General features: G+C 34.0%; 2 protein-coding genes across 3 annotated transcripts in view; one reads left to right on the forward strand and one right to left on the reverse strand.

Moving 5' to 3' along the window:
* The window catches only part of LOC132704476 (paired box protein Pax-6), a 67,237-nt gene extending 49,469 nt beyond the window's left edge, over positions 1-17,768 (forward strand). Inside the window, exons 6-10 of the mRNA XM_060674486.1 lie at positions 1,977-2,126; positions 2,880-2,962; positions 9,544-9,731; positions 11,176-11,399; positions 16,136-17,768. Coding sequence (XP_060530469.1) covers positions 1,977-2,126; positions 2,880-2,962; positions 9,544-9,731; positions 11,176-11,399; positions 16,136-16,224 — 734 coding nt within the window. The 3' untranslated portion in view covers positions 16,225-17,768. The remainder of the gene's footprint in view (positions 1-1,976; positions 2,127-2,879; positions 2,963-9,543; positions 9,732-11,175; positions 11,400-16,135) is intronic.
* Positions 17,769-18,114: 346 nt separating this feature from the next.
* LOC132705694 (transmembrane 7 superfamily member 3-like) lies at positions 18,115-24,526 on the reverse strand. Of its 2 annotated transcripts, XM_060676474.1 has the most exons (7): positions 24,306-24,526; positions 23,641-24,000; positions 22,910-23,335; positions 21,545-21,685; positions 21,341-21,481; positions 18,508-18,768; positions 18,115-18,348 (listed from the first exon to the last, which is right to left on the reverse strand). In XM_060676474.1, exons 1-7 carry the CDS (start codon positions 24,358-24,360, stop codon positions 18,230-18,232), a joined length of 1,503 nt encoding a protein of 500 aa, XP_060532457.1. In that variant the 5' UTR covers positions 24,361-24,526; the 3' UTR covers positions 18,115-18,229. The 2 variants fall into 2 exon arrangements, with proteins under 2 accessions (XP_060532457.1, XP_060532459.1); XM_060676476.1 differs by lacking the exon at positions 23,641-24,000 and having other exon boundaries at positions 24,306-24,524.
* Positions 24,527-24,704: the final 178 nt, after the last annotated feature.

Genomic DNA, 24,704 nt, shown 5'->3' on the forward strand with positions numbered 1-24,704 from the left:
TTGATTTTACTAGGACATATCCCATTAGGATCTTTAATGCGGTGGATGTCCAGAGTTCTTCCTCATCCTTATGTCGTTGACAGTATTCTACTGTTCCTCCGCCTTTGGAGCCAGTTTCCGAACTCTAGGACAAAAGAGTGCCGTTCCCAACTCGACTCGTCAACCCGAAGCGGTTGGTTGACAAGGGTTTTGAGGTTATACTGCCTCTACTCGGTGCTAGCTTCGTCATATCTGACTATCTTCACTTGGCTTGGCCTGCAGGTCGATGCAGGTGTGCGAGGTATGGCGCTTGGAGCCACAAGTGAGAATTGGAAGTCTTGTGAAGTCCAGTTACCGCCAACTAACTTCCGACAATGCCATTAGTCACGACCGTTATTGGTAAAAGGTAGTACTTTTGCAAGACTACCCCTTATACCCCATTTGAGATACAGATTGGTAAATTTTTTCAAAAAAAAAAAAACACGGTATCTTATCTGACCCAAGAAACAATTTTATATATCCTTCTAAAAATTCATACGCCTCTGGCTTTTTTTTGGTCAACACATTCTTTGGATATTCTGATCATATCTGCATAAAAGTCTTGTGTTTTTCTTGTTAGATGCACCGTTCTTGATTAAAATAACCAAATTGAAAATGTTACATTTAGCTCCGATGACCAATAACTTTCGAAGATACAAATCTATTTAGCCTAGAATAAATCACAGGTTACAAACGTAATTTTTAAATCACTATTCGTTGTGTTTCCCTTGAGTGAGCTGTATGAATACGGAAATGGCACCACCCTTCATCTTAAAAGTTAAGATTTTTAGAACATACGTTTAGAATTTTCCCTTAAATATTAGCACACGATTAAGGATCATTCTGTAAATGGTTGGTACTAAATCATCGAAACAATTGGACGATCCAACTATCTAACCATTTTAAACTATCTCTTGTCCATAAGCACTTGCCTTTTACTAACTCTAAGTTGGGAGAAAAAATTTTTTTTTTGATAAACATTTGTGCGGAGAGGATATTTGGAAATCTTGAGTCAGAATGAGGCGTTTCTAAGATTCTTCCATGTGTTTTTCTAAATTTAGTTTTGTAACTACCTTGAATGAATGCATTTTTTTTAAATTAGAATTTGCTTTTCAAAATAAAATAAATGTTTCGTATATTTTGTTTAATAATAATGATAATAATAATAATAATAATAATAATAATAATAATTATTATTATTATTATTATTATTTGCAATGTAAAATTACATTAGGCAAGGTTGAAACTTAAACTATTTTCCTAATCTAACTGAACCTAACCTTGTGCCACCCTTATAAAGTACATGAGCAAGTAGGCTTCTTAAAAAACAATTATCTGAAGACAAAAGATAAGGCTACTGAGACCTTTTAAGTTACTTGGTTGGCACTTTATTATAACAGCTGTAGAATGGGGTAACTAAATGATTCTTCTGTAAAAGGGTGGTGGTGTTTGTTGTGGCATGTTTATTAATAGCGTGGACTTTTGGAAGAGATTGCTTTATTATAAAGAGTTTCACTATTACAAAGTCTTTTTTCTCTAGTCTTCCTTATTTCTATAATATTAGTAATTAGTTCAAATTTTGCATTATCGCTCAGTTCATGTCGCACTAAATAAATATATTGTTTAAATAAACCGTAGATAGTCCCTGAAGAATTTTCCTCTCTACACGCGAGCGGCGACTTGGCCGGGATAGCCTGTTAGACAAAAAGTATACGCAAAAGGGAGGGGAGGGACTAACTCGGTTTATTAGGGGAACCGTCGTTTGAAAATGAACATAACTTCCGTTCGACTGAACTTTTGCTGTCCAATCTAAACTGGTAATTGTGTTAGCGGTAAATTTGAAGTCGGAAAACGACATCGCTGAAAACAGAAAATAAGGGAAACATTATATCGAACGTCTCGGTGACCTTTCTTTTTTTTTCTCGGCTAGTTTGGGTAAATTGTTATTTTTGTTTCAGCCGATTTGATGCACGAAAACACGTCGGACGGTAATTCCGAACACAATTCATCGGGCGACGAAGATTCCCAGCTGAGACTGAGACTGAAACGAAAACTTCAAAGGAACCGGACCTCGTTTACCAACGAGCAAATCGACAGCTTGGAAAAAGGTAAACTATTTTAACGGTCGCAAAGAGTTTTGCAATATCGTCCGTGTAGACTTTGAACTAGATGTCGCTGACGTTTCCTCCAACTACAGCGAAGATATATTTTCTAGATCTTTCATAGGTCAGGCTTTAACTAGACGTGCTTTTGCAGTATATTTCGAACGACTACAAGTTGTAGATTCACATTTTCTGGGTCTTTAATAAGTCAAGTATACGTTAGATTTTTTCTGTATTCTACATACCTACTACCGCTTCTACTTGATTTAAATGTTTACACAGTGAGCTACAAAAAACGCACGTTGGTTGTTCTTAAATTGAACATGCTGACGTTTCGCCAATCATCCTAGTGGCTTCTTCCGAACTTAACTGAAACTGGCTCGCATTCCACTCCCTATCTGCTTATATATTGTTTGAGAGGGGCGGAGCTAAAGCAGGAGCGTGAACTGATTATCATATTGGTGAAAGTTGGTGAGTCGCGGATAAGATTGGTTACTTATGGAATTCTATAGATTCTCTTTCGGACTTATTGTCTTTGGAAGGTTATGGTGAAGTGTATTTTGTCAAGAAATATTGGAGAGAGCGAACGAAAAATATCAACTAGACTCAAAAAACATGAAAGGGCCTTAAAACTATGACAAATAAACTTATCAGCGGTTCCCGGTGCCGGTGTTTTAGCTCTGCCCCGCTCAAACAATATTTATAGAGTAGAATGTGAGCCAGTTTTCTGTTAAGTACAAGTATTTGTTTAATTTTCAGAATTCGAACGGACGCACTATCCAGATGTTTTCGCCAGGGAACGATTAGCGGAGAAAATTGGATTGCCTGAGGCACGTATCCAGGTAACAATTTTTTTCAAACAAATTCGTAGGAAGGAAGTTTTTATTGCGCCGCCAGTGTCCGATCGAGACGCTCGTGATTCTTGCACCCCTATTTACTTCGGGCGCCCCCGTTTGGTTTGCTTAAGGGGATTTCCGCAACAATGCCAAAGCAAACACAAATATAATAATTTGTTCGGCTTTCAATATGGTGTTTGGGTACTCGAATTAATATTAGCCGACCCTGTTACGTTTGTTAAGCTATACGATTTGGAGGGGTTAAAGATGTCAGGGTTGATAATCTTGATGCCACCCACCCACTCACGAAGACGACGAGAAGAGTGGCATCCCATCGAGCTGAGAGGGCTGCTGCAACAATTATGTTTGATATAGTTCCAGGAAAGGCGATTTTGGTGCTTGGTGGCTTAAGCAGCTCTTGGCGTTGGCGCCTCAATAGACGATCATGGTGTAATGATGGGAGGTTATAGTTACCCTTTGAAATTTACACGTGTGCGGATGTGGAATGTTTTTTTATTAAATGGCACTAAACTTTATATAAATTCTCTCCTCGGATAACAATATTTTGTCAGATTTTAATGATTGATATCATTAAATACACTCGACGTTCATTATCTAACAAAATAGGTATTTTAAAATATTTAACTACCGGGGGACCTCTACGCAATACATGATATTATACATATATTATACATGATATTATCAATACGTGATATTATCAAATTTTAAACTTATAGTGCAATTGCATCTAGTGAATGCAAAAAATGTTTTGAATAAAGTGATCAAAACTCGCAGGAAAGGCCACGAGAGAAGTAAAGCAAAATAAAATAAAAATTAAATAGGGAAAATGTCTACAATCTATGAACACCAGTACTATGCTTAATGTTTTACTGTTTTTTGACAATTTTCTAACTTTGCAATACTTTATTTTGCTTTTGAATCCAGTTATTTATTGCATTTTGTTGTGATTGTTCCCCAAAACAGATGCAAATAATAAGATAAAAGGGCGTATTATTTTACCAAAACTAAAAATAGGAAACAAATATCTACCTATACACTTCTAGTAAAATATTCTGAAAATGGCGGGGGTACATCCGGATATACCGGAAGTGAGTATTGACTTTCTTATTTTAAATGGAACACCGCATATATTTTTATACATACTTTTTTTTTTCATGTATAATATACTGTACCTGAATTTCACTTGTTTTGTGAGACATTTAAACAAGTAAAAATTGACATTGGCAGACCCAACAATATAATATATAATATTAACTTACCCGGTTTAACAAATTACAATAAAATTTAAAAAAACTGACGAAAATAATTTTTTTCACCCATTAAAAATTGGGATTACTTTGTATTGGCTTGTATATTCCGAATTTGTATAATTTTGGAGATTTTTTTTCGGATATAAAATATATTAATTAATATATCGCTGAAATAATTATACACACCAATATTATTGAAATTTGATTATTATTTATGGAGAATGCCTCAATGTTTTGACCAGAACATGCGATACCTCTGCGATTCGTTATCTCCAAAAACAGAAGCACTCGCCATGCAATTAAGAAAATCTGAGTTTACGGCCCATTTTCAATTTATTTAATTGTTAATTTTGCAACATCATAAATTGATCCAACAGACGATTTACTACAGGCTAAGGAAATGTATGGGAGAAATTTACATTTCTAGTTTTCCTATAACGGATCAACGAAGTTTCCTGTGGGACAGTTTTGTCATAAAATTAGAATTTTTCAATTAAATTGTTTTTAAGTTGTAAGTAGGTAAGTTTTACACCTTTAAACATGAAATTGGTGGTCGAGATCTGGCATTAATATGGTCGAAAATATCGTGGTGTTTATGTTATGTTACAATTTTACGAAAAGAAAATTATTTAGGTCCACTGTTTTCCGCTAAATTCAAGTTATATTCTTTACCTTACGGTGAATAAGACCTACCGGAACTCCATCTAGATCCAGAACTTAAACTATCATAAATGTAGGGACAGAAATTAACACACGTCGCTGTTGGCGTACCTTCTTTTTAGCCGTCCAGAATGGATAACATACTAAGACACGTTTTTAATTCGCTTTGTTGCATTCAATCCATTAAGACCGAACCAAAAGCGAAAGATCTTTCCACCTTCTCCCGACCGGCGACATAATCACGGCCGCATTTTCCAACTAGCGATGTTTATGTACATACAAAGGCGCGGGTATTTTGCTGAGCTTTTGAGTAAATGAAAACCATGCTTGTAATTTAGATAAAGTACCCCGCGACGGTGTGCATTTCCAGTCCCCGGTTTTCGCCATTCATTTTGCATTACTTATCCAAATTGCAACTTTTGAAAGGGACGCGGCGAGCTTTTGCGGAGATAAAAATTTCTCTGGTCGTTTGGGAAGTGGAATTCGGTAGTTTTTGCCCCACTTTTTTTAACGAGAAGATGGGATTATTATGCCCCTAATAAAACATGGATCCGGAAGTCTATTTGAAAACACTTTTATTGCTGCATCAATAACAAGTATGCATGGAAATGATCTTTTTTTATATACAAAGACAGCTGTAATGTCACACAATCAATTTTTGTAATCTCAATTGAACAACAGTTAAAAGATAAGAAGGTATGGCTTGTTTAGACCAATATATTCAATGAAATTGAAACTATACCATCGTTTCGGAAGTAGATGTGGACCATGTTCAGTCCTGAAGATAAAAACAATTAGCCACTACCTAAAACATTATTACAATGATTTTTATTAGTATATCTCATTAATTAGGTTAAGAAGACTCTTGCAGTTTTATAAAAATACTATTAAAAAATTAAAAACTTTAAAGTCAGATAAATTTAAGAAAAAAAAATAAACAAAAAAACTACGAAAAAACAACTATTTTATGTCCACTTTTGGTTACCTTTTCAATTGCATTTTGTTATGATTGTTTTCCCAAAACAGATGCAAATAATAAAATAAAACTGGGTATTATTTTACCAAAACTAAAAGTAGGAAATAAATATCTACCTATACAGGGTGTGAAAACTGTAAAAAGCAACAATTCGGAAATTTGGAATTGAACTAACGTTGCTGGTGGCACTTCTAGTAAAATATTCTTAAAATGGTGGGGGTACATCCGAATATACCGGAAGTGAGTATTGACTTTCTTATTTTAAATGGAACACAGCATATATTTTTATATATACTTTTTTTTTCATGTATAATATACTATACCTAAGTTTCACTGTTTCTGAGACATTTAAACATGTAAAAAATGACATTGGCAGACGCAACAATATAATATATAATATTAACTTATCCGGTTGAACAAATGTTCACTATACCATCGTTTCGGAAGTAGATGTGAACCATGTTCAGTCCTGAAGATAAAAACAATTAGTCACTAACCAAAACATTATTACAACCATTTTCATTAATATATCGCATTAATTTGGTTAGTTAGAAGACCCTTATAGTTTTATAAAAATACCATTAAAAAATTAAAAACATTAAAGTCAAATAAATTTAAGCAAAAGGAACTACGAAAAAACACACCAAATGAGACCCTACTTCAAATGGTTCCTAATATTTTATTGGTTTTATTTTGCATTTCTTTTTTTACTTAAATTGTTAATTATCATAGAATTTTTAAAAATATTTGTTCGATAATTGAATTCTTTGTACTGAATCTCTTCGTATCAAACAAACATTTATCTAAATAAATACATATTCTATTTTAATATGATTTTTGAAATGTCGCAAGTATTATTTAAGGGAAGGACATGTTTATTGGCTTTAAAGAATTGTTTGTTTCTTAAAAATATATAATTTGTTTGATTCAATAAAATAATGTATTAATACTAACTAACAAAATACTGTATAATTTTATTTTAATAACTGCTGTTATTTGGATTGAACACATTGGGTTTACTGCAAGTTTTTTTCATTTTAGTTGTATATCTAAGCTTTATAGTTTTCAAATGCGCAATGATAGTAATCTGATGATAAAACATGTTAATAACATTTATAAAAAGTACATTAGATTAATTTGCAATATTTTATGAAGTAAGTGTGTTCATTTGATATTCAAATTTAAGCGTTCCTAAATTGAACTTTAGGGAATGATAAGTGCAATTTTGAAAAAATCCTCGCAAATTCTTAATAAATAAATTTTCATTAATAAGTTGAAACTTGAACAAAATTTTTCAAAATAATAAAAAATGTAATACGTATAGATCTTAAAGCCCATTTTTTAAGTACGGTGCTCATCTTCTCTAGAATGCTTCTTATTAAGAAAATGCAACGTTATTATTATTATTATTATTATTATTATTATTATTATTATTATTATTATTATTATTATTAGGTAGTCATCGCTACATCGTTTAAGGGAAATTCTGTTACCAATTGATTTGTTAAGTCATAAGTTTTCGCTTTTCTCAAATAAGTTTGTTTGTATAAATTATTATACTTCTGCTTTAAAATAAAAATACTAACAGCTAATAATAATCAAGAAGTTTAATCTGAATATAAACAATATAAGTTGGTCTGGTCTCGGTTCTGAAAATGTATTTTTTTATTGTGCGTGCATATTTATTTGAATGAAATACTATGAATTTAGATCAAGTAATTTTTATTTGAATAGTATGAACCGGCAGGTGGAGAGCTTCTATTTGCAGGAAAAAGGAATACGGCAAAACGCTATATTTAGCCGAGAAACTAGAAGCTAACATGGAAATTTAAGGTGTAAAATTGAATTACTAGCTAGATCTCATAATATCGATCTGCATGCAACTACTACATAATTCACGTTATATTTATATGACTATGTACCAATCAAAAGTTTTAAGTTTTATACCCTTACCTTACCCTAAAATATACACCACATTTAATCACAATTATTTCCATTTCCATAATAATTGTTACGAGTTCTAAATAAATGTTTCTTTGGGTATCTTTTTCTGTTTTTTTTTTTCAGTGCGTCGATTAGTGTTGGGGTTAATCAACTAACCACTTCTTAATCGCCTAGTCAAATTCGATCAAAATATTTTAAATAACATCTTGCATTTGTGATGTCCAATTTACAAACACGCAGAAAAAAATGCGTTTAAAATTCACAAGAAATCACCTTTTAATAAATCAACTCTTTTCTACAATTTAACAAATCAAAATAATAATAATAAATAATAATAATAATAATAGATTAGGTACGTTTCAAATTATTAATTTAGTCACTTTGAAACATCAGCGGTTGCCTTTTTCCCTGTATTTAATGTATTGCGTATTTGTATTAAACAGAATTATTACTTGCGTATTACAAAAGGACGTTTTTCAGTTCTCTTATAAGATGACTATAATCAAACTTGAACGTTTAAATTTTAAGGGCAGTAAGACTTTAAAAAGAAAAGAGGGCCTGCTGTAATGTGACTTTTACCAGCCAATAGAACAAAGAGAGAAGGCCACTATTAGCGTCTTCTCTGTAGTCAATTTGTTATGTTCTTAGGTAGTGAACGCTGTTTGCATTTTCAGTGTCTCCAACTTTTGGTAACCGTTTTTTGTAAGAGTAGGCGATAAGCAATGTAGCGCAACCAAGAGGGGGTGAAAGATCACACCTAAACATTCTTAATAATTTTCTTTCATTCTATTACCAAAACCCCCGTAAAGGCAATTAGGTAAGATTGAAAATGATCTCTTCGTTTTATTTTAAGTAAGACTGATATTATTAATTCAATGTGGAGGCAAATTTAATTCCAAGAAAAGTATTTTTAGTATTTTATAAGAAAACCTACCTGAAACTAATAAATGGAACTTTCTAGTCTAAGGACATCGTTAACAGAAAGAAAGGACGTTCCTTACAATCTATAATGATGGCCTTTAAATCTATAATATGTTTAAATTGTTATTTTAAACATTTATAATTATATGTTGTGATGCTTATTTTATTATCTATGAATTATAATTTGAATGGGTTCCTTTACAATTCGAATGCAGACAGTACTTTTGTTTAAATGAGAATAATAAATAATAATAAAAATTCCCATGCACATGTTACTATCAAGAAGACATTATATAATCACATTGCGTCGTATTGATTTATTAAAAAGCAGCAATGAAGGTAAATCATGTTAAATTTTGATCAAATTGTTAGCGTTCTTTTAATTTTAATACGTTTTTTTCTCTGAGTGTCCAGAGCTCTTCAGGGAATACGCGAATACCATAGTTAGCGATTACATTTAATCCTCAGAAGAGAAAGAGAACATTATAAATAAATAAATATAAATTTTATTGTATTTTAAAAATTGACCAGTCAATTGACGCAAAAAAAAATTCCACTAGTGTGGATCATGTAGGGTTACACTTAAATTATAAATTATTTTTTAAATTATTATCATTTTTATTACAATTAATTGGGTGTTTACCTTGCTCCCCGCGAAAATATTGATAATAGGTTCTTAAAAAAAGGATAAAACTTTGTCCAAAACATCTGCCCTAATTTTTAATTTTTGTTTCCCGATACTTGAAGCCAAAGCGGCTCATTAAAATAAACAATTAGAAATTAAAAAAAAAAATGATGAAAAATATCTCCCGCAGGTGTGGTTCAGCAATCGGCGCGCAAAATGGCGCCGCGAAGAAAAACTGCGGAATCAAAGACGAGCAGTCGATCAAGTGGGCGCTGTCAGTCCCCCGGCGCCGACAAGCCGCCTTTCCATTAATCCCGGATTTAATTCGATGTATTCTTCGATCCCTCAACCGATTGCCACGATGGCCGACACCTACAGGTAAACTTGAATACGATTTGAGAAAGTGGATTAAAGGTGACTAGCAATGTGGGAAGAGGGACCCCTTACGTTGCCATTAAATTTTTGCTGATTCTGTATTTATAATAGGTTAGATTAAGACAGCCACTTTCTTCATCAGTTTAGTTGAAAAAAATCCATTAAAACACTAACATTTTAGATATTTTATCTTGGTACTCTTATTACGTACTTTAAAAAGAGGAGGAATTACATCTGGCCGTAAGTGTACTCCGTCTGCCGAAATCCCAACGTGAAAACTTCTTTTAAGTTGGATGATTTTAATTTTCTTGAATCCCCCAGGCTGAATAAATGCATAAAAAGTCAATGTGTGTAAATTATACTTATTATAATTAGTACGTGAGTTTCGTTTCCTACGCGTGTGCGCCACTTCGGTCGTAGGAAAAGTATAGCCACTTTTTAAGTCAATCGTTTATTAAACACTCGCTCTGCTTGTGCCAAATAAAATCGTGACTTCAGTGCCGTTTACCACAATTCAATTCAATTTCGCCACCAAAGATAGTATACTATTTTGGATCAATAATGGTGATAACAAAATGTTGGAATGATTCTAATTCTTGGCAGTGGTGGATGCCTGTTCTTCTTTACCGTTACCGTAACATTTGGAATATGGGAGGATGGACGTTGTCTCATATAAAATACATGGAATATGGAATATGGAAACAGTTATTTGAAAAATAGTTTATTATGCGACAAATGTGGTACGCGGCGCGAACGGATCGAATGCTTAATAAACACGTGACTTAATAAAAGTTTACCAAGCGTGCACCATCGCATAAAATTGCTAAATTCAAGCCGAAAACATCCGATTGCTCCCAAACCCGTGCGGTAATATCCCGAAAATGTCCGCAGTTGCTCGGATCCGTGGTACACGAAACTGACGTGGTAAAATGACACTTTCCGCCCTCTGGATCGGTGTATATTTGGGCACTTTATAGGAGGAAGGAAAAAAATCTTTGTCATGTAATGAAAAAACGAGAGTTTTTTTACTAATCCTACTGAATTGCAAAAATGGGTGACTATGAGATTCTATGGAGTATTACAGAATATAAAAGGCAGTTAAAAAATAAAAATAAAATATAACATCATAATTCTAGAATTTTTAAAGTTTTTTATAATCGTTTTTTTTAAGTATTTGGACATTACAGGAACTAACTAACGATCCTATCACATTTAATTTGGCATTTTTGCTTAATTAGAGAGAATTACCATTAAAGGTGAGTATATTAATATTGTAACATCAAAATTGTAAAATCATTTTTTTTTGGACAACCGTTAGGATATTTTATTATCCAAATTTACTTTTCTTACTATTTACTTGGGGGGGGGGGCATAATTTTTCCCCCCTCTCCTCGCAATTAATTTAAATTAATAAAGTTAACTAAAAGATCCCCGGATTTCTTTTTAGTCCGATGGCGGGTGGATTGACTTCGAGCTGTCTCCAACAAAGGGAGGCGGCGGCGGCCGCCAGTTACCCCTACATGTTCCACGACCCCCTGCATTCTTTGAGTTCCTCGTATAACTCACGAGCGACGGCCTGTAACCCCGCAGTTGCACACACACAGCCAACCACGCATTCAACGTACACCTCGGGGGGTTCCGCATCGGCCACCCCCGTCTCGACTGGAACCGGTAAGTCAAAATTTTCGATCATCGTATAATTTGGTATTTTAGAGGAGTGGCAAAAGCTGTTTTTTCAATTTGTTTCTCGAGTGTTCATAAAATTCAAATACCTTATTAAAGAAAAAATTTTTCAATCAAACTAACCTCAATTTAAATTTAATCCACTGTCAATGGCTAAATGAGATAATGTATATATATTATCTACAGGGTGTCTCACGACATGACTGCCATAGCTTGAGAGTGTGTTGCTGGGGTGATTTCAAATTAAAAATGTCATATGATCATATACTCGGAACGCTATTCTAATTGAGCTACAAGCATTTGAAATGATAAAGAAGGTTTAAAAGAAAGACCTTTATATTTTATTTATTTTTATTTTATTTTATTGAATTAGTCGTTCAAAATGGCTGCTCAGTTGCTGTATACATAGTATAGTTCTTAGGTAGAATCCGGAATTTTAACTACCAGTTCTCTGTTTTCAATACTTTCTGCATAAACTAAAGTTTTCAGTCTTCCTCATAAAAAGTAATCTAAGGGATTAAGGTCAGGTGACCTCGCTGGTCGAGGAATAATTTTGTGATAGTGAGGAGGTGCTGAATCGACATTCGTTGTCTTCCATTAAGATGAACATCATCCAGTAATATCCAGTAATGAGGCGGTCATCAATAATGCCACACCGAAAATCTATCTTGAAAATGGGGTTTCCGAGTTTGTTGTGGGTTTTCAAGTGCCCAACAATGTGAAAGTGATGTTATTGATACCGTTTCGGGTGAATGAGGCTTCATCACTTAATAATGTTATTCGGCAAATCCTTTGATTTCTCCATATCCAGCGACTAAATTGAAGTCTTGAAGCGTAGTAGGTAGGTTTTAAAGTTTGTACGGGGCACAAACCGAAATTGTCTAAAGTTCTCCATACTCTCATCGGGTCTACGTTCTTTATAAGCTAGCACACGGTTCTGTTGAACGGGGCGTTCAGAAGTAACTGTAGAAAACCTGCCAGTTTCTCTCAAATATCGATGGTGAATGATTGCGTAGAATACAAAAAAGTAAACATTGTAACTTGAAGAGTATTTTAATGTAACACGCGAAAATAAACACGCAAAACTAATTTAATTGACACAATACTGGAGCAAATAATTCAATAAAACGGTTTCTTTTTAAATGCTTGCAATACACCCAAGCTATGACAGTCATGTCGTAGGACATCCTGTAGATATAAACATAATATAATATAATTAAACAAAAGTTTGTATGAAATTTTGGGCTTCCGTAAAAAAAAAATACTTTTTTCAGAATAAAAATGTATACAGTGTGTGCAAGTTAACAGTATTTCACTACAATCGTGCGATCACACGAAGGATATAAGACCGCGTCACGGTATTGATTTTTTAAACTGAAGAAAAATTACACATTTTATAATTAGGTCGCTTAAAAACTTCCTAGTTACTCCTTGAAATATATTAGAAAACAACAAATTTCCCACTTACGTTGCTGTACTTTTTTTCATTTTTACCCAATTTTTATAATTCAGCATACCCGAGGGAACACAAAAATTTCAATTACAAATACTGATTATCTTAATCTTGATTATTCATATGTTCTGAATAAAGATTTTTTTAATTCACGTTTAAAACAAAACAAAAATGTTAGTCCACATTAAAAAAAAAGTTAAATGTGCAATACGTAGTCAAAAGACCCAAATGTGCCAAAAATTAGGATCTTCTATAGTTTAAACATCCCCACCAAAAACTGTGTTCTAATCAATAAACGAAACAACATACACAATATTTATTTTATGAAAAATCCAGCGAACACCCTGTACGAGTTCATGTTCTGAATGATGATTTTTTTTTATTTCAATTTTAAAACAAAACAAAAATGTTTAAAAAAAAATGAGATGAAATTGAATCAAGAAATTAAAAAAGGAAAAAAATCTAGAAAATGGGAAAATTACGTTAAAAAAAGTTACATGTGCAATACATAGTCAAAGGAACCAAAATGTGCCAAAAATTAGGATCTCCTATAGTTTAAACACCCCCCCAAAGGGTAGAAACATCGACATAAAAAACTGCGTTCCATTGATTTGCAACCAACAAACAAAACAACGTACACAATATTTATTTTATGAAGAAGCCAGCGAACACCCTGTTCGAGTTCCGCGCGCATTATCTCAGTAATTTCGTCATTCGAGGAGGTTATTACGAACGGGGCCTCCGCGTGGCGGACCAGAATGAAAGATGACGTTCCCCGAGATTTATGGTGTTTTCACACTAGGAGGCGGCATCCGCGAAAAGGTTAAGCGGGCTCCCGAGAGAGAGCGAACCAAACGAGGCTTGCAACCAAAACAACGGTCGTCCCCACCCCCGTTTTACAGTTTCTCACATTATTGAGCGCTCGCCGAGCCGAGAATCAGCAACCCACCCCTTTTTAATACACACGTTTTCGCAGATCATGTTAAGAGCCTCGTTCAAAGTATAATTGCTGAATTATGTCCAAATTTCTTTTTGACCAATTACGTCGATTTTTTTAAGAATAAAAAAATTATAACAGTTTCGTAAAGTTTCATTAAGAGTTTTTTTTTGCAAAAAAAATTCCAGAGGCTATTGTAATACTTTTTATAAAACGTATGGATTCCTCCTGCGTCGGTTTTTCCTGTTGGCTTCTTCAGAGCTTGACTGAAACTGCAGAAGCCAACAGGATGATTGGAGAAACGTTAGTAAGTTGGAGTCAACAAAAACCGACACAAGTGGATTCCAGTCTCCTTGTAACTCTATACACTTCTCCCAGCCCGTTCAAATAGTACCCAGCGTTTTCCTTCGTAAAGTAATTGTTCGCGAAAATCCAAGCGCAGTTTAGAGATGAAGGAACAAGAAGCTTCTTGGGCATCTGGTGAATAAGGAAGATGGTCAAGCAGTTCAAACCGTAATTCGTGGATTTTCGCCATGGCAATCGCGGAGCTATGAGACGGGTTGTCTTGGTGAAAGAGGATTTTTTTTGAAAAATGTTTTTTTTTTCGCAATTTCTGTCCACAGATTGTCAAGTAATGATGCGTAGTATGCTCCTATAATAGCTTTTCCTTTTGAAGGTAACCATCACTTTACCAGACGAAAAAACGGTTTTTGTTTTTTCGGAGTCCACTGTTTTGACTGTTTTGGAGTCGGTATCCCCTTGGTGTATCCAAGTTCGATCTAGAGTAGATAATCGCCGCCAAAACTCGAATGTATTGCGCATAAACTGCGCTAATAGAGCGTTGGAAACGTTCATTCGAACACGTTTTTGGTCTAACGTGAGTAAACACGCCACCCAACCCGCGACAAACAGGTTCTTCGAGCACTTCCATAACCAACTAACTTTAATTTACGTAGGCGTATTGCCTTTCAAAAACAAATATTTTATAACAGCTCAATACTCAAAAGCCACGCTACCAAAATGGCTGAGACTTTAATAGCTAACTATCAAGAGAGGCACCTACGATCATTAGCTTTTAGCAACTAGTGCCGTCATCTTCAGGATGAGGTCGGAAACTTCTCAAATGACCCTGGTATTTTACTGGTAAAAATAAAAAACATATTTTGCAGTCGTTATGCCTTTTGACGGTCAAAACAAAATCGATAAAAATATAATATAGCAAAGTCACATTTTTAATATTTCATATGTTAATTAGGTTCGTATTTTTTTCTATTGTATATTTGAAATCTTAATAGTTTTGTGCTTTAATTAAACGGAGAGCCGAACTTTTCCAGAAGGCATTAAGAACCACATTCAGCAAAAAACAAAAACGAGAAAGACAAAAAACAACAAAAATATTTAATTTAATTTAAAATTTAATATTAAAACAAACAAAAATATTTATTTCTGCTAAATTTTGATTCATATATCCATATGACTCTGCTTAATTATTTTTGTCTTTTTCACATTTAATTAAAAGCACTTCACAAAATTTCATTCGCTTTTGAAAATATACTTAATTAATTAATAAAGTTTGGACGTTTTGAAATTTATAATCGTGCATTTTATGGTTCGTCAAAATCTTCTGAATTGATCTCCAGTTTAATACCTAAATCTTGTTTGGCACAAACTTCAGAAAATTCGGGATAAGCGTCAAAACAAGCTATAATATAATTTCGTTTTTTGCTCCATTTTATCCAATATCCAATAATGAATCAACCAAGACAAAATATTCCTTCCTGTCATGCTCCAAAGCCTTCTTTGAGAACCGGGTAATAATTTAATTTTAATTTTATTAGATTATTGCCGAAAAAGGGCGAAATAGTTGGAAAGAAACTAAAATTAAATTTAAAATGAGGTTTTACGAAGTGATTCTGTCTATAAGCGAAACTTATATTTAAAATGGTATGCCAAAAGCTGCCTGGAAAAGTTGGACTTTCCGTTTAATTAAAACAAACTGTTAAGATTTCTTCAAGGGTTCAAATTGAATGAAAATCTCGGAAATTATTTTTATGTTCGATAATCCATCGGCAGCTATAGAGAAACCTGAACAAAACCTACTTTATTCCTTGAGTAAAATCTGAACATGAAATGATCGATCCGCCATTTAAACTCCTCTTCCATCACCCTGTATAATTTAAAGTAAATCAATTGGTCCGTTCGCCAGATTACCCTTGTGCGCTGTGCACCATTCGGCACGTTTTTTCTTTCATAAAAGTTGTCTAGCCTACGGCAGGTCTCTTTCATTCTCGAGAGTATATTCGTGACAAGAGCATTGTAATATATTCTTTCTAGGGGTGATATCAGCGGGAGTTTCAGTCCCGGTCCAGATCCCCAGTCAGACAGCCGACATCGCGTCCAACTACTGGCCCCGAATTCAGTGATCGCAACTATTCGGGTTTCCTACGCCGAGCCTGCTCGTGCACCAGGATAACCCGGCTCTCCAGGCCGCTATGGCTGCGGCTCCGATCATCCCATCTAGTACGACACCACCCGAACCGGAAACCCATTCGTAATAACTCATCAGGAGAGGTGGATAATCCGAACGAAAGAAATCTTCAGAGAAGAGGTTGAACGTAATAGACGATCCAAACCAAAAAGGAGCGCAGGGTAAACCTATGATGTGTGTGATTAGTTATTGGCGATAGAGTGGAAGTGTGTAGTGTGAGGGTGATTTTCAGTGGTAGAATTGTTTATGGCGCCAAATATGTCCCCGCCCTCCAGGGTGTTCGTTAATGAATGAAAAAAAAATTGATTAATCGGTAATGTATTTTTAACTTACAAACAACTGTCTGTAAAAATATTCTTAAGAACTTTGTTCTTTACTTTTTGAACTTCTCCTAATTAAAACCGTGATTAACAGATGCATCCAAAAATTAGAATTTTACTGACAACAGGTATCCAAAATTGAATGAACATTGGCAACCAACAAACAGATCGCTGTATAAGGTGATTTTTTGCACATGTTTTTTGCAAATACCAGAAACATTTTGAATTTTTTGAGAGGAAATTTTGATATTTTACTACCTAAATAAGAAATAGAAACTTAAAGGGGAGCAAAATTATGAGAGTGGACTGCTGCTAGATCTGATCATTTTATTATAGACAATTATCTTGTGGATGGAAAATGAAAACATAAAATTTCGATACCCAGTTGGTGTATCCTGAAAATTCATTTTCCGAGTAGCGCTATTCATTAACACCGGGCATATCGGTCCAAGGCTAAGCAATGAAAACAGAACAGTTCATGCAATAACGGATCACCAGCTATGTAAATATTGTACATAATTAAATTCCGCGTAAATAGCTGTACATAGTTTATTATTAATGAAGAAGAAATTGCTCGTATACGTTAGTGAAAAGCTGATTACCAGGACGTTGAAAATTTTTTTTAGGCAAACCGCAATGGGTACTAAAAACTTTCTCGTAAAATTGTGACAGTTACATACACTTTCGGCCAACTTTGTTTTGGTTAGCTTCACGTATTCCGGAAATCAATATTCACCTCAGCGTACATTTTAAATAGCAATAACACTACTTACAATGTTTAATTTTAGGTGCCGTATTTAACAAACAGTTAAATGTTTAACGAATGAGTATTCTGTGTTGTAACGCTGGATTCAGCAAACGGTTTTACAGCGTTGTCGGGTGCGAAACTATTCGTGCCACGCGACAACGCGGCAAAAATGTAAGCTCTCGATTTTTTCATCGTCTCGCAGTAACCGATTTCGATATTTATTGCGTTTAGTATTTAATACAATATATATACTGTAAAATACGAATAATTAATTTATAGTATTGATAAATGTTGGTAAATTAATGTTGCTGTGATTATTTGAAATAATTAGGTATACAGAAATGCACTAAATGTAGCACATGTGTTGTGTAGATGTGTAAAATAGTTTGTGGAATAAAACTTTAGCGATAACGATGTTGTTTTGTTTGTCCTACCCGATTGTCCTTACTATCCAAAATAACCAAAAAATATATGGGCTGACTTGTCTATATAATGAAATAGAAAAAATATTATTTCTATTTCAAATTTACAAAAATTATTTTACTTAATGTCTGTCTGTCTCTAAAATGTACTGTTATAGTGGAAGTAAAAAACATTAATCCAAATATTTTATGCAATATACTTCGGAAAAAATAAAATTTACATCCCTAATTTAAAAAAAAGCATTTACTTGTACTTAGTACTAAAAACAAAAAAAGAAACTGGAGAGTAAAGTACTGGCCCCTAATTGTAATAAATAAAACGCCGGCATCTAGGACATAGTATATATTATTACATCCCTAATAAAACTAGTGAAATAAAAATAAAAAAGTGGTCGAGTTCCCATTAGCGATGAAAAGTCGGTGCGGTCTGCAAAAGGGGTGTCCTTTCGCTTAAGAACGTAACATTCGGTATTCGGTGGACGGGAACGGTGGTGCGCCTCTTTGCCACCGCGACTGAACAAAGTACCCAAGCGAAAACAGCGCGATCCAAGTAGCAATGTGTTGTATATCTGAGCATGAGGAGATTTAATATTACAATATTACAAAATTAAATAAATAAAGAAATTGACTCTACAGGAAAATTTGTAAAAGTAAAAAAGGTTTTTTTATCAGTGAAAACACTAAATGAAGTGTTTAGGTTTAAATCTAACAAGAGTTCGTTTACTTACCCTTTACTTGAATAGGTGGATCCACTATGACCCGATTAAAACCGGCGACGTTAATTCGGCGAAGTGTGTTTATGAAAATATATTGCAGGTTACCTCCTGAGTGGTAGTTTATGGCTACGATTGCGCAGTATGACCCAATCAGGCTAAGGGCTAGGATGTGACTGCGCGGTGCGAACGCTGACGATATAAGCAAAATTGAGAGAAACACGCAGGCGTACGTCGTCCAAAAAACTAAGTCGTTGCCGAACAAGTCGTTAACCGCTGAAAAAAGTAAACGGTTCACAATTGATAAACATTTTAATTTCACTGCTTATTGATTTAATCATTGTGCCATCTATAGGACGGATGTGATACAACAGGATTGTTTATCTATTCTGTGACAAAACGGTGCAATGTCATGTAAAAAGGAAGAGGCGCGAATGCCTCGACGAAAAAGTAAGTGGTTTTCATGTAATGCTTTCTCAAAAAGGATATTTTTTTAGGGCAGAAAGATCACATTCTACTTCTCTTTCACTAATTTGGTCTCTGCTTGAAGTTTTTTTAAAAATCAAACGGCATTCGTCATTTTTTTTACTATTAATGGCCCTGCACGCGCCTCTTCTTCTTATTTACTTGCTATTACGCTTTACTAACAGAATAGAAACATTTTCATTTACATTTACCAAAGGTGGCGCAACAAAGATCAAAATATTAATTAAAGACTAAAATCGAAAGTCAACAGTTTTTTTTATATTCCTCGGTTTTCAATAAAACATATTAACGATTTTGTAAGGAAATTGCAAATAATATAATATTAATATAATAATAATTTGTTTGTCTGGAAAGGCAACTGGGGGGCGCATTGTAATACTTCAACAAGACAAATTGTGTTGTAGTTATCGATAACTTTCAGAACAAGAATTTAATAATTCAAACATTTACGCGATTTCCATTTTTTTTTCTGAAAAGTGTCTTTTTTTTTTATTTACAAAATGTGAAACTACAATTCCCTAAAACGCACGATTACAAGCAGCCTTCTTCTTCTTTGGTTTTAGTTATTTCTTGAAATGAATTTTCACAAAACAAAATGGACAAATATTCATTATCTTTCAAATTGTGTTTCATAAAAATACAAAAAAATGAAGGGGGTGATTTCCTTGTTTCCTTGGTATAATACGACCAAAAATATAGTGCATTTATAGCTTTGACGTATTAAGTATTTTATAGTACCCTAACCGCAGACCTTTGCAGGTAAAACCCATCCCAACAGATGTTTATTCTGCATTCTTGCCTGTGATCGTAACGAATATTTGTAGAAATTTGAATTTTTTATTTGAAATGTAAATGGACCGTTTTAAATTTGATTAAGCAATGCTGCGGGGGTTTATTTTAAAATGAAGCGATAGGTATCATTCTTAAGAGTTTAATCTAAATTGCAATATGTTCGTATTTATTACGGAGCTATTTGACTGCGATCCCTCCCGTAAGTACGTATTTATGTACCTGATTCTCGAGCTTTGACCCTGCGAGGCTGTTTTCACTGGATAGTTCAAAGGGTAAGGGTAAGTACCTGTACTCTATTTATCATACAGTTTGTCTGAAAACATGACCGCGGAAATATTTGATGATTGGTTTGAAAATAAACTGCTGCCAAAACTATCGCCAAATACTTTTATCGTGTTGGATAATGCCTGGTATCATTCAGCCCAAATTAGAAAAATTCCAAATACTTCTTCAAATAAAAAAGAAATTAAAGAATTTCTGGTCGAAAATGACTTACATGTTGAAGAGAGCTGCACGAAAAAACAAACTTCCGGAATTATTAAAAATATACTTATATCCCGCTTGTTAGTGTGGGTAGATAAATTCTTAAGACGGTCCTGGAATGGTTACGGCTAAGGGTCTGATCGGCCGGGTGTTCTGTAAGGCGCGGCGGTTTTGGAGTAATAAACAGTAGGCAGTACGCAGGGTCGGTTGTAACAGCACTATATTTCTGGTGTAAGTGTAATTTGTTATATACGCTGGATCAAAAATCTACGATTACTGAGATGTCGAACTATAAATATGGCGGAAAAATAATTTAATTTTTTTATTTTTATTTTTTTTTTACTACCGAATAATTAATATTACAAAAAAACCTTTTCTGGATATTTTTTGTTTTTTGAAAATAAATGGAGGGAATTGAATTAGACCACCCCTATCATTCATCTCAACATTTAAGGAAAAAGCTATGCAATTACATAAAAATATTTTTTTATTTTGGTTTCATTTAGAAAGCGAGTTTTAATTCGCTAATGGTGAATCGCACTAATGCAAGCATAAATACATGAATCATATCGAGAGGCAGGCATTTTTGCAAATGCTTGTTCAACACTTACTATAAAAATTGTATTTTGTTTTGCCTTAGGTGTCTTGCTTATTGGTGGGGTTTTTATTTGGGTTACTTGTATAAATAAAATACTTTATATTCTAATTATATATACCATCTACTACAAACTACCATCTATTTTAAACAATAACTGATCACCTTCAGTTTTATCGCATTTGTTTTCAAACACCCTGTACAACCATTATCTTTAATTTGTTGAATGAGAGGGTTGTTTTTTTTTTTCATCCATTTTAGAATTTATTGAGTAATAATTAAATTAGTCTTTTTCAGAAAACTGTTGCATACCTAATGCGGTTTTATTAATCTACACCTCTCTGAACTAAAAGTCAATTAACAAAATCTTTCCTTTTTTTTTCGTAATCAACAAATTTTATTTACTAAAATTTAAAAATTCCCGGGATACAACCATTTCATGTCTACTTTTGTCCAGTCGCATATGTCGACCATATGTGAAAAAGAACTCACCAAATCCCAGGTAAAAAACAGTCGATATCAGGATCGTTGAGGCAAAAAAGAACGTCAGACTGATCGAAAGCAGGGGCACCCCCAATTTAATCCAGAGGAAGACCCAGATCGCCCCCGAGAGGATCGAAAAAACGGTCACTACTAAAACGTATATGAGGAATGTTTAAAATAGTAGTCGTATTCATCTCTAGGCTATCTACTTACAGACACCCGAATTGACGAAGATGCTACCCACGAGCTGACCCAATCCGAAACCCAATACAAAAAGTGACATTTTGAAAAGACGATGCCCGGCAATACACATCACAAATCCGAACAACAAGAGTCCCATGCATACTATTTTTCCTAAAATTGCGACATCACAGTTTTCAAAAATACACCACACCTAATGTCACAAATGATTTTAAAAATTTTGCGAAATATTTCGTAATTAAAACAAATCCTAACTAATCAGATTTTGGTTAGATTTGGTTCACTGAGCAACCAACATTACGCCTAAGTGTCTGGCGGGTTGCATTGCTGTTGTACCTGGCATCTTATTTTCGATGCCGTAGCTTCTAAAAGATGAAAGATATTTTAATTTTGTAAATACTTTTAAGTCGCAACTTTATAACAGCACAAAAATTGAGCATTTAAAATTAGAATTCAGTATTGTTTTTTCAGCACAGTTATCAGGACGTGAATCCAATACAAAAAAATAATCTCTTAAATTTTTGGTAATAGGGCCTTAAAATAAAATTATTGTTTGGATATTTTAGGCTTAAGGTCGATTCTAAAGTGTGATTGATAATGAAAAGAATAGAGTAGGTTACAGTTAAGTTTTATAAGGTTCTGAGAACAATAAAACTACTTAATCTAAAAGAAAATGGGGAGTTAAAACATTGCGAAAATAAAATTTAAATTGAAGCAGCCTAGGAAGCAGCTAAAACGAATATACAAATATTTGGTTTCATATTTTAGATACGCCAATTTATTTCTGCGAAAAACTGTTTAGAAATCAAAATATCTTTCACGTTAAGTAAGTTATAGCGAATTTAAAGATCGCCAATTGACTTTAAAACATGAAGATGAAGATTTCGATAAATAATTCGTCGGTCACAAGGAAATGTCGAAATGAATGGCAACAGAAAGGCGAGGTAGCATTAAAAGAATTTGACATAAAATAATCTCGATTTGTCATAAAATCCTTGTAACCATCTTGTTGCCAAAATATTATGCTCATGTTTTCTTCCTTCTACGACTGTGACAAATGACTTCCACTGCTATCAGTATAATTAGCAGATTAGCAAACAGTTGTTCCATTGTGTTTTCGCAAATCTATTGGCAAATATTAATTAAATTAATTAAGTCAATTTAAATTTGATTGATTTGCCATTTTTATGGAGCCGATAAGACCAGATTGTAGGTACCAAAATTATCAAAAATAAAGTCATTTTGAAGTTTTTAAATCTGAGAATCCAATCCAAACAATTCACAATATTAAACACTTTTTATAAATTATAAATAATCACATTACAATACACATAAAAAAAAAAAAAAAACTCAAACCTTAAGGTACTGGGTACATACCCGGGCCTGCGCAGTCGGCGTCCCATTTCGACAAATCGCAACCGAATGACGCTGCAGGGACGTAGGCGGAACTCCCGCCTACGTCAGTCGCGATCACTGCGAAAATCTCTCCAGTGCCCCTGTATAAATTATAAAATATTTTGTACTTTGCATAATCAGTTTTATGAACGCGACGGCCGTTTTTCTTGATACGCTCGACGGTCATCATGTTCGCGATTCCCGTGAAGTAGTTTGTTTCATTGGGGTCATTTTCCGACAGAAACATGTGGTACATGTCGACCTGCACCCTGTCGTTATTATTGCAGGACGATTTTCGCCTTGAAGGCGGCTGGCTGGCCACCTCGATAGTCGAATCAGTGTAAGAAATTTTTTGGTACGGCGCGATCATCGTTTCGAATGACAGGTTGCAGCCGCCTGGTATTGGATCTACAAATCGCACAATACGAGCCCAAGAAACGCAACCGACATTAAATCGACGTGTCTGGTTGGTTGCCTTACTTACGACTGTACTGTACTGTTTTTAACATTTCGAGACATACAAGATTGATCAACTTTTGAATTACAAAATGTAACTTTCATCGAACATGAATGATAAAAAATATAATTCGGCCAAATCAGTAACCGATTTCCGAGAGTCGTCTTTTGTTTAATATTAACCTTTCTATCGACTTTTTATAGATAATTACGAAAATTGACACCAGAACGCTAATTAACATGTTTACCGCACTTACCATGCTTCCCATAAACGTGGATGGCCAGTAAAATTTTTAAACTTTCTCCACTTGACATGTTGTGAATACAATAAAACGAAACACCACCGATATCATTTTCTAGGCCAACCGACCTGTCCCAATACAGGCCAATATTGGTTCCGTTGACGTGCGATTGAAGCTGAATAGTAGGCGTATACGAGAGCGTGAGAACTTTCACGTAACTATGAACCTGTATTATAAAAAACTCCACGCTTGGGTCAATATTGGTCACCAAGATTCGAGTATTATCTTCAGTTATATTGGCATATTCTATGAATTCAGTCTTGTTCGTTTGGAAGTTATAAGATGTCAAATCTATCTCAATGTCGTCACATAATACTAAAACAAAGTGTATGTTTGCTATTATTTCCGAAAAATACTAGATCCTTTCAAAATTTACTGAATACACCTCTGACTAACGAAATGTTATCACACCTTTTATCAGACAACTTTTACCTAAACCTATCTCAAGAGTAAAAACATAATGTGAGGTTATGTTTGAATGTTTGGCGACGTTTTGCAATTCAGCCGGTTATTTACTTTAATTAACTTTATTAACTTGAATTTTATAAAAAAATAGAAACCTTATTACATGGATTTTTGATCCGAATAAGCCTACACTGTGATGAAAATTAGATACTCACTTATATGTCTGAGGCTACATAAAATGAACAAAATCTTGTATTGTATAAACATCATGATTCCTATCCACTTTCACAGATCCGCACACTATTATTAGAACTAAAGAAATTATATCACTTACACAAAAAATAAAACAAATCACAATCGTTTCATCAAATTTCGGTTAGGAACATTCAAATTCTCTTCGTAAGTATCAAAGGGAGGTCACGTGGCCCTGATCCGATCGATGGGCGAGTATCAAAGTGAACCAACTCGTAGCCCACTGTTCCAAATCGTTTGGTCCCTTGTAAAGGAATCTGTTAAAATAAGGTTATTTTGGTCAGTTCAATTTAGTTTTCAATAGACAAGCGCAATTAATTTTACGAAAGAAAAAGCGAGCTACTGCGAAGGAAAATGCTTTT

The sequence above is a fragment of the Cylas formicarius genome, unplaced genomic scaffold, assembly GCF_029955315.1.
Source record: "Cylas formicarius isolate icCylForm1 unplaced genomic scaffold, icCylForm1.1 PGA_scaffold_7__23_contigs__length_41026272, whole genome shotgun sequence".
NCBI lineage: Eukaryota > Metazoa > Arthropoda > Insecta > Coleoptera > Brentidae > Cylas > Cylas formicarius.